The sequence below is a fragment of the Papaver somniferum genome, unplaced genomic scaffold, assembly GCF_003573695.1.
Source record: "Papaver somniferum cultivar HN1 unplaced genomic scaffold, ASM357369v1 unplaced-scaffold_21, whole genome shotgun sequence".
NCBI lineage: Eukaryota > Viridiplantae > Streptophyta > Magnoliopsida > Ranunculales > Papaveraceae > Papaver > Papaver somniferum.
This window is the reverse complement of record NW_020631041.1, coordinates 13,867,203-13,882,333: the sequence shown is the minus strand read 5'-3', so window position 1 is coordinate 13,882,333 and position 15,131 is coordinate 13,867,203. Positions and strand designations below refer to the sequence as shown.

At 36.0% G+C, this 15,131-nt stretch overlaps 1 protein-coding gene across 1 annotated transcript; it reads right to left on the bottom strand.

The window, feature by feature from the left end:
• Nucleotides 1-2,884: 2,884 nt before the first annotated feature.
• Nucleotides 2,885-3,681, bottom strand: LOC113339960. The gene is made up of 2 exons (XM_026585175.1): nucleotides 3,571-3,681; nucleotides 2,885-3,462 (listed from the first exon to the last, which is right to left on the bottom strand). Exons 1-2 carry the CDS (start codon nucleotides 3,632-3,634, stop codon nucleotides 3,023-3,025), a joined length of 504 nt encoding a protein of 167 aa, XP_026440960.1. The 5' UTR covers nucleotides 3,635-3,681; the 3' UTR covers nucleotides 2,885-3,022.
• Nucleotides 3,682-15,131: the final 11,450 nt, after the last annotated feature.

Sequence of the window (15,131 nt, the reverse complement as noted above, 5' to 3'; positions counted from 1 at the left end):
AAAACTGAAAGGAGACACTTATAATATGTCTCCTTTCAATGGCCAAAACTGATCATAAAATTAGCTATGGTGCAAGGGCAGCAATACTCCTTAATATTGTCAGTAAATAAAGGAATTGACGGCATAAATTGAAGAAAATTACTTGACAATATCTTTGATTATTTAAATACCAAAAATTGAACACAGGCCAGCAATATAAAAAACTACACACATATAGCAAACAAATTTGAAAAGTGAAAACTAATGTGAGACCCATTTTTTCACTTTTCCCCACTCTCAAATCCACCAACGGAGAAAGTCATGCGCGCACCCATTTTTCATACAAAAATTCTCACGGGCCCATTTTTTTCGAGAAAATGTATTTTTTATCGGTGATGTTATTTTCTCTTCATGCCCGAACTATTCTTTTATTATGGGAGAAACGAAGATGTTGGTTTTCTTTCAACTGAGTAGCTGAGGTTTTTCTAGGTTTCATCGATTTGAACACTTGATTCTTATCCATCTTATACATTCTTATAAGAATATAATGGTTTCTCAATCATTTAATACCCATGGGTTGCTGTTAACTTGGCCATTTTCGTTTGGATTTTTTTTAGTTCGAGAAAGCCCTAATTTGATGCTTGAACTGAATCTCGTATTATAGTTTTAGCACAAAATGTCTGATTCAAATAGTTTAAGAACCAGCAAAAAAGTGTACCCTCTCTCTAACAAAGGTGTTATTTTTCTTCTTTCTTCAATAATCAAAACCCATAATTTTGAATCATTTCTTTTCTACGATATTCCGCAATTTTAATTTTAGTGCATCCCTACGCAAGTTGCAGTGTTAGCTTCTCTATCTGATGGAGTGTACTTGAAGAATTTGGAGTTTCAATAGATCATACTGATAAAACTACAGAGAATGTCCGTACTAAATTGAAACTATTTTTGATTTTCCTTCCGTTTGCTGAGATTTGAACTTAAAGAGTTTGGTGCGAAAAAAAGTGGGATTTTTTAAAAATTGAATCATAATCTATGTTTTTATAAGGTAATTTAGTGTGTTGTACTATGAATTTGTGAGAAAGGTATTGGCCGGGTCTTGAAAATTGGGATAATAATACGTGAAACCATTGTATTTTTTTTGAAGGTTCTGAAGTGGGGTGGTCCAGCGAGAATCTCGTATCACGCATAAGATGATCACGCTAGCATGCCTTGGGAAAACACAAAATTGGTTAAAAAGACCAAAATCAACAATTCCTGGGTGAAATGGACAGTTAGATTTTGATATTGGTTAAATAGCCAAAAATGTAAAAATAGGCAGGATGTAACCAATTTCATCGTGCCTATTTTCAAATATTTTTTTTATTTTTAATTTAAACAGGATGTATCCAGTTTCATCCTTACTATTTTTTAAATTTAAGCTAGTTAGAAACCAGTTTCATCCTTACTATTTTTTTTTTGCCATTTCACCTAAACTATTTTTTACCCGTCCATTTGAACCGTGATTTAAAAATATTTGGACAAATGACCCATTTTCCGTTGGGAAAACTAGGCGTTATGATAATCAATCCGAAAGCCACAAGGAAACATTAATTGATGAAGTAACTGTAATGAGCTCACTTTGGTATAGTTTGAGACTCATGAATATTAATTTTCAGAGATTCTAATGGGCAGTATTTATTGTCATGGTAATGCTCATCCCTGTTAGGTCTACTTCAGTGCGAACAAGTTGAACTCTGATAACAATAAGTTAAGATGGAAAGGCAAAAGATGATACTATATTGACTAATTTAGTTTGTTGACGGGATGGTCCAGCTTATGTCAGCTTATGTCAATCGGTGATTCAAGAGGAGGAATTGCTGATATTGGTGAAGAATTAATGGAGAGGAAGAACAAGAAATTGGTGATGTTCAAGGATTCTCGAAATAGGGCTTGTGGTGGATCTGAAATGGAAGAATTTCTGCTGCTATTAATATGAGAAGGGGATCTGAGGTGGTGATGCAGTGTGTAACTGGTGTTGGTTGGATGGATTGTGTGCAGTATTGCAAAAATGGAGGTGTGAATAGTGATGCATAACAGGTTATGCATCTACAAAATTTCTTGCATAACTTGTTATGCATTCTCGGAATTGGTTGCATAACACGTTCTGCAATTATTTATTTTTTATTTTTTTTTGCATAACCTGTTATGCAGTCCAGAAACCGGTTGCATAACACGTTATGCAGCTAACAATTGCATAACGGTTGCATAACATGTTATTCAGTCATAAAATGGATGCATAACCTGTTATGCATTCGAAAATATGACTGCATAATGCATTATGCATCGATAAAATTGTTACACAATCTTTTATGCATCGAGAAAATAGATGCATAACCTGATATGCATCCGTAAATATTGGATGCATACTGTATTATGCATTAATTTTTGTATGGACGCACTAAAATCAACCAAAACAATGGTTACATAACTTGTTATAGATGCATAACTTTGATATCCAAATGCATAATTTGTTATGCAGTGGAGAAAATGGTTGCATAATTCGTTATGCGTCTGCAGAATGTGTTATGCATCTTTTTTGGTGGCTGCATAATAGTTATGTATCAAGTTTTCGAAAAATTTTCCTAAAATGATGATCACCTCCGATTTTTTCGTGAAAAACAAAAATTTGATATTCTTGTTTGTACTCGTTGCGTAACTCTCTTAAAAAGATTTCCAACGACATAAAATTTGTAAAATTCCAAAGCGCGGATTTTTAGATATGTTATATCCAAGTTGTGTTGCCAATTATACCCCTCATGCATAACCCGTCATACAGACATTTTTAATAATTTCATATAATTATGGGTGTCAAGTACCTAAAATTAATTGGGCCTTACAATGAAAATATTATTTTTTTATGGCCTGCGCCTAAGTTTCCCATTTGAAAAATAAATCAAAAATACAAATATCAAAGCGAACAGCTCCATATATTTGGAGGCAAACGTTAATAAAAAACACTCCTTCCTTGTGGGCTCTTAGTTATAGTTTCCACTGGTATTTTTGGTCATGGGCTTTGCTGGGTAAGAATTGTCCGTCTCTGGAGAATTCTTATTTGCGGGAACTCCACCTTTTTTGGAGTCGACCCTTGTGTGTTCACCCTCACCAATCCATTTGCGGCATTTACCTCCGTTTTCGCTTTTTCATTTACCTGACCTTTTTCATAGTCGACTACTAAATACCCCCCTCTGTCCAAGCCAGCTACGCCTGCCACATTCCCTCCAGTGTTCCCGTCTATTTTCGCTTGACCCTTCTCTGAATCCACACCTACTACTCCGACTAAGTATGCATTTGCTGACCCCTTTGCGGCACCTAGCACAGTTTTTCCTTCATCCTTGACTCCGTGCTTGTTAGCTGCAAAAGTCCCATCCCGGTCTGCGTTAGCCGCCTTCAATGGCCCATGTGCATCCACCACTTGACCGACTTTTGAAACTCCTAATGCCATCTCTGTATATACATGTGTTTGGACTGTATTTAGTTAGTACGTACTTAGAAAGTTTATCAGTTACAAATGCAAGAAAAACAGGAAAAAGAAGTATGTGGGCGACTACTTACGTGCAATAGACAACATAATGAAACCAGTGAAGGCAATGCTGATGAGAAAACTTGTTCTTGCCATGATGGTGAATGGATGATCGATGATCAATACAACAAAAATTTGTGATTGATATAAATATTATTATGAGAACTATAACATTTGAATGAAGGTGATAATTCAATGGACATACGACGTCTATTTAATTTATACACATGTATGCTTGAATCATTTTGATGCCCATTTAATGATTCAAATAATTTAACGTTAATCGATCTCATAACGTGTAATACACGATTATTATTATTTCACAATATCATTTTGCCATAACAGCGATTAATAAGATTTGATCCAATATAAAAAGAAATTCGAACAAATTTTTACTAGGATTTCTAGGTAGGAGACAGATCATTATAAGACAGACATCATTAATAGATAGTTCATGCAAAGCACGATCTCCGTATATTATTAGTTTGACTAAATTAAATTAGTTACAATCATCAAGTTCATTTGTAAGAGGGAAATGTTCATGTACTGAATGTTTTATCCCTTTTATGTAACGAATTGAAAATTTAAGATAGTCCAGATAACAAAAGTGCCTTCCACTTCTAAAATATATGTGGGTTCAAAAAGCGCAGTGTAGACCGGACTGAGTCGACCCTTGTTTGTTCATCCTTTTTGACACCCACCGGTCCACTTGCGGCATTTACCTTGGTTTCCCCCCTTCATTTACCTGACCATTTTTCAAGTCGACTACTAAATCCTCACTCTTTAGTCTTTTCATGCCTGCTATGCATACCACGTACATTCCCTCCAGTGTTCCCATTTATTTTCGCTTGACCTTTCTTTAAATTCACTCCTACTTCTCCAATTAAGTTTGCATTTGCCAACTCGTTTGAGGCATTTACCCCTGTTGTTTCCTTGGTCGTTGACCACCCCGTCATGCATGTCAGTCTCTCAAGTCCCAGCTCGCTCTACGTTAGCCGTTTCATAAGGCCCAGATGCACCCACGGCTTGATCGAGTCTTGAAACTCCTAATGCCATCTCTGTGTATACATGTGTTTCCAGTATTTAGTTAGTACGTACTTCGTAAATTTATCAACTACTTTTTTACAACAGGAAAAAAGAAGTGTGCGCGCGGTACTTGCGTGCAATAGATAACATAATGAAGCCAATGCTGATGACCAAACTTGTTCTTCCCGTGATGGTGAAGGGATGGTGAATACAAATTTGTGATTGAAATTATGTTATTATCAAGAACTATAGATTCCATTGAAGATGATAACTCAATGCAAATGATTAAACGTTAACCCCATCACGTGTAATACACGACTAGACTATTTAGCAATATCAGATTGCCTTAACTGCAATTAAGAAGATTTATTCCAATATAAAAAGAGATTCGAAGTTTCGAATAAACTCATATCTTGGTTAAGACAGATAAGAACTTAGATAGCAGTAATGGATAGTTCATGCAAAACATTATGACCATATTATTTTTGGAAACAATATTAATTAATTGTTGTTTTAGGATTTTTAACTAAATAAATTTAATTTTGTTTTCTTTGTGAATGAAACTTATTAGTCCCACGTTGTGGAGTTTCCGTTTTTTAGTAGTTTTAAGAGACTATATAAACCTTTTAGTCCCACATCGGGGAGTTCATCTTCTTAAGTTTTTTTTGTCAATTATATTAAACAAATTCACTACATTTGTAAAATCTATGGGAAAGGGGTTGCTCTATATTTCGGAGGGACCCCCAAAGGGAAAATATTTTATAGAGTTTCTTAAGCGTTCGCGATTTTCCTTAACGGTTTTTTCGGAGTTGCCAAGCTCAAGTTTGAGCATCTACTACATATGCTAGTAGTAGGTGTAGTAGGGTGTTTTATCCTGGAGATATCCGTCCTGTGAGGGTTATAGCATCACTCTTGAGTGTAGCGGGGCGCTAATGTCTTAAGGGAAACGTGTTGAACACGTGACTCACTCTGTTTTTTCTAAAGTTTTGCCTTGTTGATGTTGCGGGGATTTGGGGAGCTCGTTTGTTTCATCAAATCTATCACTTCCATTATAAAGGAGCTAAGTATCAATAACTTTTTCTTATTTGATTTTTTTTTCCTTATTTTTGATTATTGCACCCAACAATCTTAAGACATTATAGTTTGTAATAATCATGGATATTAATTATGGAGTGAAAAACAAAAAAATGAATTTTTGGTCAGCCTTAGAGTTTCAAGTTTATCTCTCAACCTAGAAGGAATTTCGATGAACCCTTTTGACACAACGTAGTAGACATCCTGATAGTTACCCACGTAAAATTTCAGAATTTTTGGAATTGTAAAGGTATTTTTTTGATATTTTACAAAGCAGAGAAACGTTCCTGAAAAATTCCGACGGGCAGAAATTTGTTGTTAACTAAAGTAGTTTTTATGGGGTAACCATGAGTTTTTTAAAATGGTGATTCAAACGAAATTTGTAGATCTAGATGTTATCGTTCAAAAATCTTATATTATTTTACTATTCGGAACTAAGGTTTGTGAGATGTGGTGTCTTAGGTGATTGGTAAATTACCTTGTCTGTGGTCAGAGTATAAACGAGGATTGTGACATGAAATTGAAAAGGAACATGGCTACCAGGCGCATGTGGATGAACACAAGTCTTCCAAAGCTGACAAAGGCGAGAACATCAAATACAACTTACGCGTAGTCTTCATAGGAAAGGTATGTTTCATAAAACTGAATCCGATATTACTTTAATTAAGGGTAATTGTTATGTTTGTAAAATTCCTGACCATACGACAGTAAAATGCAGACAACATAAAACCTTAATAAGTTGAAAGTTAATGCTAATTTAGTTTAAATAAATTAAAACGAGTTCATTGACATGATGTCGGAAGTTATTTTAATAACCAATGTGAGAGACTGGTGGGTGGACTCTGGAGCCACTAAGTATGTTTGTTGAAACAGAGACCTGTTCACCTCTTATCAGAGGATAAGGGATGTCGAGAAACTCGATATGAGTAACTCATCTGCGACAGAGGTTGCATAAAAGGGAAAGGTCGAGCATAAGCTCATATATGTAATATTCTCACACTAAATGAAGTTTTCATGTTCCGAGCATATGCAAGAATCTTGTATCTTTTTCTCTTGAAGATGGTAAAAGATTGAAGATCTTAATTAAATGTGGAAAACTTGTTATAACTAAGGGCAGCGATTTTTTAGGCAGCAGTTATAGGACTTAGTGTCTATATAAGCTTAAAGGAAAATCTGATGAAGTGAACTTAATTGATTCTTGTGCTTTCTTTTGTGTGTCTTTGAATGTTTTGCATGGTAGACTTGGAACCATAAAATTATAAGTCAATGCATAAACTTCCTAGCATAGGTTGCGTACCCAAATTTAGTTTGGATCTTGAACACAAAAGTAAAATAAATATGATATAAAATCTTTTAACACAAATATTCAGAGTAATTCTAAGCCCTTAGAATTAATTCAGTTAGGCCTAGTTGACATGAGTTCAACCCAAAACCTCTGTGGTAAAAGATGGTTTATAAATTTCGTAGATGATTGTACGAGGTACTATCTTGTATACTTGCTTAGGGATATGGATGATGCCTAAGAAGCCTTAAGATGTATAAACTTGAAGTTGAAAACCAATTGGAAGCTTTGAACATAATAATTGTATCCTTAAGGAGTTAAGAATTACCATGTTGATTAGTTCAGGATTACCTGCGGCCTTGTGGGGGGAGGCAGTCCTCTTAACTAGTATATCCTGAACAGAGTACCCTTTTAAGGATCAGATGAGTATGGAAACGTATATGACCTTCTTATGAATGCGTCAAAGTGTGGGGGTGTTTGACTCAGATTGTAATTCCTCTTCCTCAAAGAACTAGATTGAAAGCAAAAATGTTGATTGTGTCTTCATATAGGGTATGCTGAGTATACTATATATTTTTGGTTGTATGTTCTGATTTTTTCTGACTTTGGTGTGAATATTATTACGGAATCTAGGGATGCTGAGTTCTTTGAACATGTTTATTCTAAACCTATATCTCATTAGAGATGTGTTGTTGATCCCCTAGATTTATTTTCAAATAATCAGAACTTATTTTAAAGGAAGATGAAGTTGATGTTGAGCCTAAGAGAAGTAAAACAATTGGACTTGAGAGTTCTTATAAAACAAACTTCATAACATGCCTAACTTAGTATGAGCCCCATATTTGTAAAGAATCTTTGATATCTACTAAAACCCCATTCTGGTAAGAAGATTCATTTAGTGAAATGGACTCAGTCCGTCGGAACCAGACTTGGGAGCTTGCTAGTTTACCTCCAGGGAGTAAGACCATGGGATGTAAATGAGTCTTTAAGAGGAAACGATAGGTAGATGGAACTGTGGAAAAATATTAAGCTAAGGTGGTAGCTAAAGGCTATAAACTAAAAGAAGGTGTAGATTCCTTGATTCTTATTCACTTGTGACGAGAATCACTTCTGTTGAGATGCTAATTGATATTGCTGCCATAAACAACTTGGAGATACATCAGATGGATGTTAAGACAGATTTTCTAAAACCATGAATTAGATAAAGAAATTTACATAGACCAACCTGAGGAATTTGTAGTGAAAGGTTATAAAGACAAAGTTTGTAAATTGAACGAATCTTTGTATGGTTTTCAAATAAGCACGTAAACAATGACATGGAAAATTTGATCATGTGATAATGTGTAGTGGATTTAAGTTAATGAATCTGACAAGTATATTTATAAGTAACTTGTTAAGGATGCCTGTGTGATTGTATGCTTGTATGTTAATGATATGCTTATACTTGATACAAATATAGATGTGATTAATTCCACTAAAAAAAACATGCGCTGAATGAGAACGTTGACTTGAAAGACTTAGGCCCTGTTGATGTAATCTTAGGGATGAGGATTAGAAGATAATCTAGCATTTATAGTCTTAGCCGTTCTCATTATGTTGAATTTTTTGCTTAAGAGATACAATCAGTGTGATTGTAAGCCTTCTTGTACTCCATACGATTATTCTTGTAGACTCAAGAAATTTAAGGATAGTGGATTATCTTAACTTGAATACTCAAGAGTTATAGGATGTCTGGTGAATTTAATGAACTATAAGTGTCCAGACATTGCCTATAGTGTGAGTAAATTAAGTAGATATACTTTTTGTCTAGAGCAAAAGCATTGGGATGCACTTAGTAGAGTATTACGGTACCTAAAATACTCTATTACCTTTTGTTTGGTTTATGAAAGGTATCTTGCTGTCCTTGAGGGACTTTGTGATGCAAATTGGATAGTTGACTCAGAGGAGTCTTAAGTCTACGAGTGGATATGTTTTCACTCTAGCAGGAAGGTTTTTTTTTGGAAGATTTCCAAACATACGTATATTGCTCAATTCATTATGTAATCTGAGAGTATTGCGTTAGATAAAGCACGAGAGGGGGCCGAGTGCCTAAGATGCTTTTTAGAAGACATTCCTCTCTGGCATAGGCATGTGCCAGCTATATCTATATATTGTGTTAGCCAAGCTATAATAGCTAAAGCGAAAAATAACTAATCTCAATCGGCGTTATTTCCATTGATTGGATAAAGTCCAAGGAGAATATCGCACAACCTTTGATGAAAGGTTTATCCAAAGAGATAGTTAAAAATGCATCGAGGGGATGGGGATTAAGCTCATAAATTAAACTTTCCATGAAGGATACTCAACCTTGCTGACTGGAGATCCCAAGATCAAGGTTTCGAATGAGACAACTAATTCGTGGTGGGTAAAGGTAAACACTATCAGAAAATTTCATTCTCTGTCCCTTCCCTATGATGTACAGGTGATATTGTGACTGCATGTGAAGGATGACTTTTAAGAAGTCTTAATGAGTTCTATAGTTTCAATTTAAGATTGAAGTGGGGTGTAACAGTAACACTCTTGATGGAAACTCACCTATCTGAATGAGGAAGTGGGTCCGCTTCCTATGAGAATATGAGCTTTGATTCTCTAGAGCATTCTGAGAAACAGGATATGTCCACGGCCAAATTGGACAAAATGGCACGAGCTTGGAAGCACCCTTGGAGATATCATCCGTGGTTGTTATCGCGAATTACATAAAACGCTAGCAGTTCAAGACATAGTTCACTGTCTCTAGCAACTAATTTCGGTAATATATCACTAAGCAAAGGTTCAAGACCTCATGGACACCTCTGCCTAAAATGGTATTTCCTGCGTGTTTTTTTATGTGATTTTCGTTTTAATGGTTTTGGTATTACTGGAACTTAGGACCTAAGGGTTCACTAGTTCATGCTTTTTCACTTTGGTGAAAGGAACCTTTAGTCTCACTTGTGAGGAACTAAAGATGAAAGCTCTCTATAGTATATGATTTTTGCAATCCGTAGTATGACCCTGGGGTCAACACACTACTGTGTAAGGGAGAGGATGTAAAAAGGACTAGTATGGTTTCAACACTTGCACGATCTGTATATCTGTTCAGTATGTTTGGGTCGTGAGATTGAGATGTTGATTTACCAAGATCTATCTGTACTTTCATGTTTTATTGAGGTTTTCATTAATGTGGGGGATTGTTGGAAACAATATTAATTAATTATTGCTCTAAGGTTTTTAACTAAATAAATTTAATTTTGTTTTCTTTGTGAATGAAACTTATTAGTTCTACATTGTGGAGTTTCCGTTTTTTAGTAGTTTTAAGAGACTATATAAACCCTTTAGTCCCACATCGGGGAGTTCCTCTTCTTAAGTTGTTTTTCTCAATTATATAAACAAATTCACTACTTTTGTAAAATCTATAGGAAAGGGGTTGCTCTATATTTTAGAGGGACCCCTAAAAGGAAAATATTTTATAGTGTTTCTTAATCGTTCGCGATTTTCCTTAACGGTTTTTTCGGAGTTGCCAAGCTCATGTTTGAGCATTTACTACATATGCTAGTAGTAGGTGTAGTAGGGTGTTTTGTCCTGGAGATATCCGTCTTGTGAGGGCTATAGCATTACTCTTGAGTTTAGCCGGGCGCTAATGTCTTAAGGGCAACGTGTTGAACACGTGACTCACTCTGTTTTTTCCAAAGTTTTGCCTTGTTGCTGTTGCGGGGATTTGGGGAGCTCGTCTGTTTCATCAAATCAATCACTTCCACTGTAAAGGAGCTAAGTATCAATAACTTTTTCTTATTTTTTTTTTTTTTTTGATTATTGCACCCAACAATTATTAATTTGACTAATAAGTTACCAGTTTGTAATCCATTCTTCCCAATTCTTTGTAAGAAGGTTCATGTACTGTACCTTTCTGTATAACAAACACTTTTGAAGATAGTCCAGGAGGATACCAGTCGTTCCATGGTTCGAGTGTTTTTTACTCGTAATATTTCATTCATTTTTTCTTCTCAATATACGGTTTTTTATTCATGGTACCCTCGGAATCTGAGTAAATAGTAAGGCATGGTCGTAGACAGAATTTATCTTGCAGTCGTTCTCTCAAAACATGGGTTTTTTTTTAAACAGAATAAGACACTCAAATTTCTAGCGAGTTTTAAGATTCGTAACTGGGTTAGAACTTAGAACAATTAAACTGAGCTTGAAAAGGCGTTGTCTCATTTTTTTTTCAGTCCAATTACTATCTGATCTGATAAATTACACTGCCTCTGACGAAATTAGCTATGGTGCAAATGCAGTATATATTCCTCCTTAATGTTGTCGGGAAATGATATTACTGAGGACATAAAATGAAGAAACTTTATAACAATCTCTTTGATTATTTAAACCAATAATAGGACAACAACAGCAAACACACCACACAAAACGAACAGCTCCATATATGTGGAAGCTTTACAGTAAAGAAAAATGTGCTTCAAAAACAAAACAAAAAAACATAAAAAACGTGAAGGAAGATGTTACCGGAACCCACACAAAACCCTCCTTCCTAACTTCTCTTAGTTATAGCTTCCATTGGTCTTTTCGGTTGCAGGGACTTCTTTATTTGCTGGATAAGAATTTTCTGGGACTGAAACATTCTTTTTATTTGTTGGAACTTCAAAGGATGCCTTTGTGTTTCCACCATCTCTTTTCAAAACCACCTCTCCATTTGCGGCTTTTACCTTATTTTCCCCTCCTTCATTTACCTGACGATTTTTCAAGTCGGCTACTATATGCCCATCTCTTTCCACGCCTGCTAATTTGCCAACCGCACTCTCGCCACTGCCATTAATTTTCACTTGACCGTTTTTTAAATTCGCACCTACAACTCCAACTAAGTTTGCATTTGCTAACCCCTTTGCGGCATTTACCCTGGTTGTTCCTTCGTCCTTGGCCGCCCCATCCCGCGTTACTATATTCCCAGATCGCTCTATTTTAGCCGTCTCGTGTGTACCAGATGCGCTCACCACTTTATCATATCTTAGAACTCCTGATGCCATATCTGTGAATACATGTGTTAGTGCGCACTTCGTAAGTGCATCAACTACATATGCAAGAAAAACAAGAAAAAAGGAACTGTGTGCGCGATACTTACGTGCAATAGACAACATAATGAAACCAGTGAAGGCAATGCTGAAGACCAAACTTGTTCTTGCCATGATGATGAATGCGGATGATGCAATAAAAATTTGTGATTGAATTCTATTATCGAGAACTATAACATTTGATTGATGATGATAATTCAATGCAAATACGACGTCTATTTATGTTGGAATATTTTCAACGCCGCTAACCAAAGGGGGGTCCTGACGTTTCGTGAATAGAAACCTGTTGGCGAATAAAAAAAACCTATTCCCAACAGGTGCAAAACCCTTTATAAATAGCTTCTCCCAGTTTCGTTTAACATATAAGAAAAATCAATCTGTTTTCTCTGTTTCAAAAAGCATCATCAGAAATCAGAAATCTCTTTGTGTGTTCTTGATTGAATCAAGGGGTACAAACCTTGAATTCAGTTTTCGTTGCAGGGCTTTCATTGTATCCTGAAGGCAATATTTCGCATACCTGTTGTAATCGCCAATTGTTATTGGGAGGGTAGAAATATTTGTCTAAAAGAAATTTATACAAGCCTTGAAAGTTTTGGAGTGCAACACTTTCTTCTCTGTGTCATTCATCCTTTGTGAAACCCATTTTTTTCCAACAGTTTTTAGACAAATAATTTCTGGCAATGGAGGGTGAATCTTCGAATTCGAATGCTACTGCTCAATCTCTGCAAGTGATGAACCAAACCTTTACTCGATTGGAACGTTTTGATGGTGAAGGTTTTACCCGTTGGCAAGAGACTGTGAAGTTTTTCCTGATCACCATCAAGTTGTGGTACATACTTGAAGATGGATTGGAGGAAATTCCTGCTGCAACTGACAATGACACTGAGGAATTGAAGGCTAGACGAAAGCAGCGCCAGGAAGATGATTTCATGTGTCGTGGTCATATTTTGAATGCTCTGGACAAACATGTGTACAATGCACATCGGAGTATTGGGACTGCAAAGGGATTGTGGACTGCGCTTGACAACAAATACAAGATTTCTGAAGCAAGCAACAAGAAATTCCTGATTTGCAATTTCATGGATTTTAAGATGGTTGACAGTAAGTCAATCATTGCCCAGGTCAGTGAACTTTTACTCATAGTTAATCATCTTAAGGATGCTGGAATTGATCTTGTTTCTGCGTTTGTTGTTGGGGTTATTATTTCTCGTCTCCCCCCTTCTTGGAATGGTTATTAGAAGAAACTTAAGCATGCTGAGACTGACTATGATTTAGAGGCCTTACAACGTCATCTTCGCATAGAAGAGGACTCTCGTAAGCGAGAACTTAAGGATAGTCCACATTCTGAAAACCATTCTAAAGTGAATAGCGTAGAAGAATCTAAAACACCGAATTCTTTGAAACCTAAGAATGATACTCAGTTTAAGAAGCATCCCAACAAGAAGAGTAAGAAGAAGGGCGCTGGCGGCCCTTGATACTTCTGTGACAAACCCGGCCATTTTGCTCGTGACTGTCGTCTCAAAAAGAAACAACAGCAGAACCAGAAAAAGGAGGCAAATATGGTCGATGACAAACTTGTGATCGTGGTGCAAGCCGCCAATGCTGTTGCTGAAACTGGGGGTGGATGGTGGTACGACAATGGTGCAACCATCCATATCTGTAAGGATAGAAATCTTTACAAGACATACGAACCGGTTAGTGGAGAAGGAAACGATGTTGTCTCCGCAAACGGTCAACGCAGCAAAGTTATTGGGAAAGGCACTGTTGAACTCTCGTTTACTTCGGGAAAGACTGTGACTCTTACTAATGTTTTACATGTCCCTGACATCGTGAAGAACCTTGTTTCCGGCGACCTTGTTATGAAGGCTGGATTCAAGACGACCTATGAGTCTAATAAGTTTGTGTTGTCCAAAAATGGTGTGTTTGTTGGACAAGGATATGCTTGTAATGGGATGATTAAGCTTAATTTAATAAATAATGGTTCTGCTTATATTGTTGACTCTGTTAATTTATGGCATGGTAGATTAGGGCATGTGAATTATGGTTCTCTTAGAAACATGAATCGATTAGGCTTGATTTCTGATTGCAATTTTGATCATGCTTCTAAATGTGAAATATGTGTGCAAGCAAAGATAACTAGAATTTCCCATAAGTCTGTAGTATGAAATTCTTCCTTACTTGAATTAGTACATAGTGATGTGGGTGATTTGCATGGTTCTGCCACTCGTGGTGGAAATAAGTATTATGTCACTTTTATAGAAGATAGTACTAGATATGCTTATACATATTTAATGAAATCTAAGGATGAAGTCTTTGATAAATTTAGGATTTATAAAGCAGAAGTAGAGACACAATTAGAGCACAAAATTAAGATTTTACGTTCTGATCGTGGTGGTGAATACTTTCCTACTGAATTTAATTCCTTTTGTCAAGAGCATGGTTTAGTTCATCAACGTACTGCACCTTACACACCTCAACAAAATGGTATGGCTGAAAGGAAAAATAGAACTTTGATTGATATGGTTAATTGCATGCTTATAAGTTCTGGTTTGCCTAATTCTTTGTGGGGTGAAGCTATGTTGTCTGCATGTTATATTTTGAATAGAATTCCTTTGAAAAAGAAGAGTGTTTCTCCTTATGAGTTGTGGTTTAAGAGGAAACCAAACTTGAGAAGACTTAAAGTCTGGGGTTGTTTAGCATATGTTCGAAAGCCTGATCCCAAAAGACCAAAGTTGGGAAACAGGGCTTATAAATGTGCTTTTGTGGGATACTCTCTTAATAGTATCACCTACAGATTTATAAACCTTGACACTTTTGAGATTATAGAATCTGTAGATGTGGAATTCTTTGAGAACTTAAATAGGAACAGTTCTCAAATGCAACCCATGGAGAATCCATTGTTACCTGATCTAGAACCTATGGAGATTGATAACAATGATGAAAATCCCTCTCCTACTCATGACAATGATATTTCAGTGCCTACTGAAGATATCGAACCTAGAAGGAGTAAGAGAGGAAGGATTGAGAAAAAGCCTGATCCAAACTTTATTTATTACCTTGTAGAGGCAAATAAGAATAGAATTCTTAGTGTTAACCAGTATGTTATGCATACTGATGA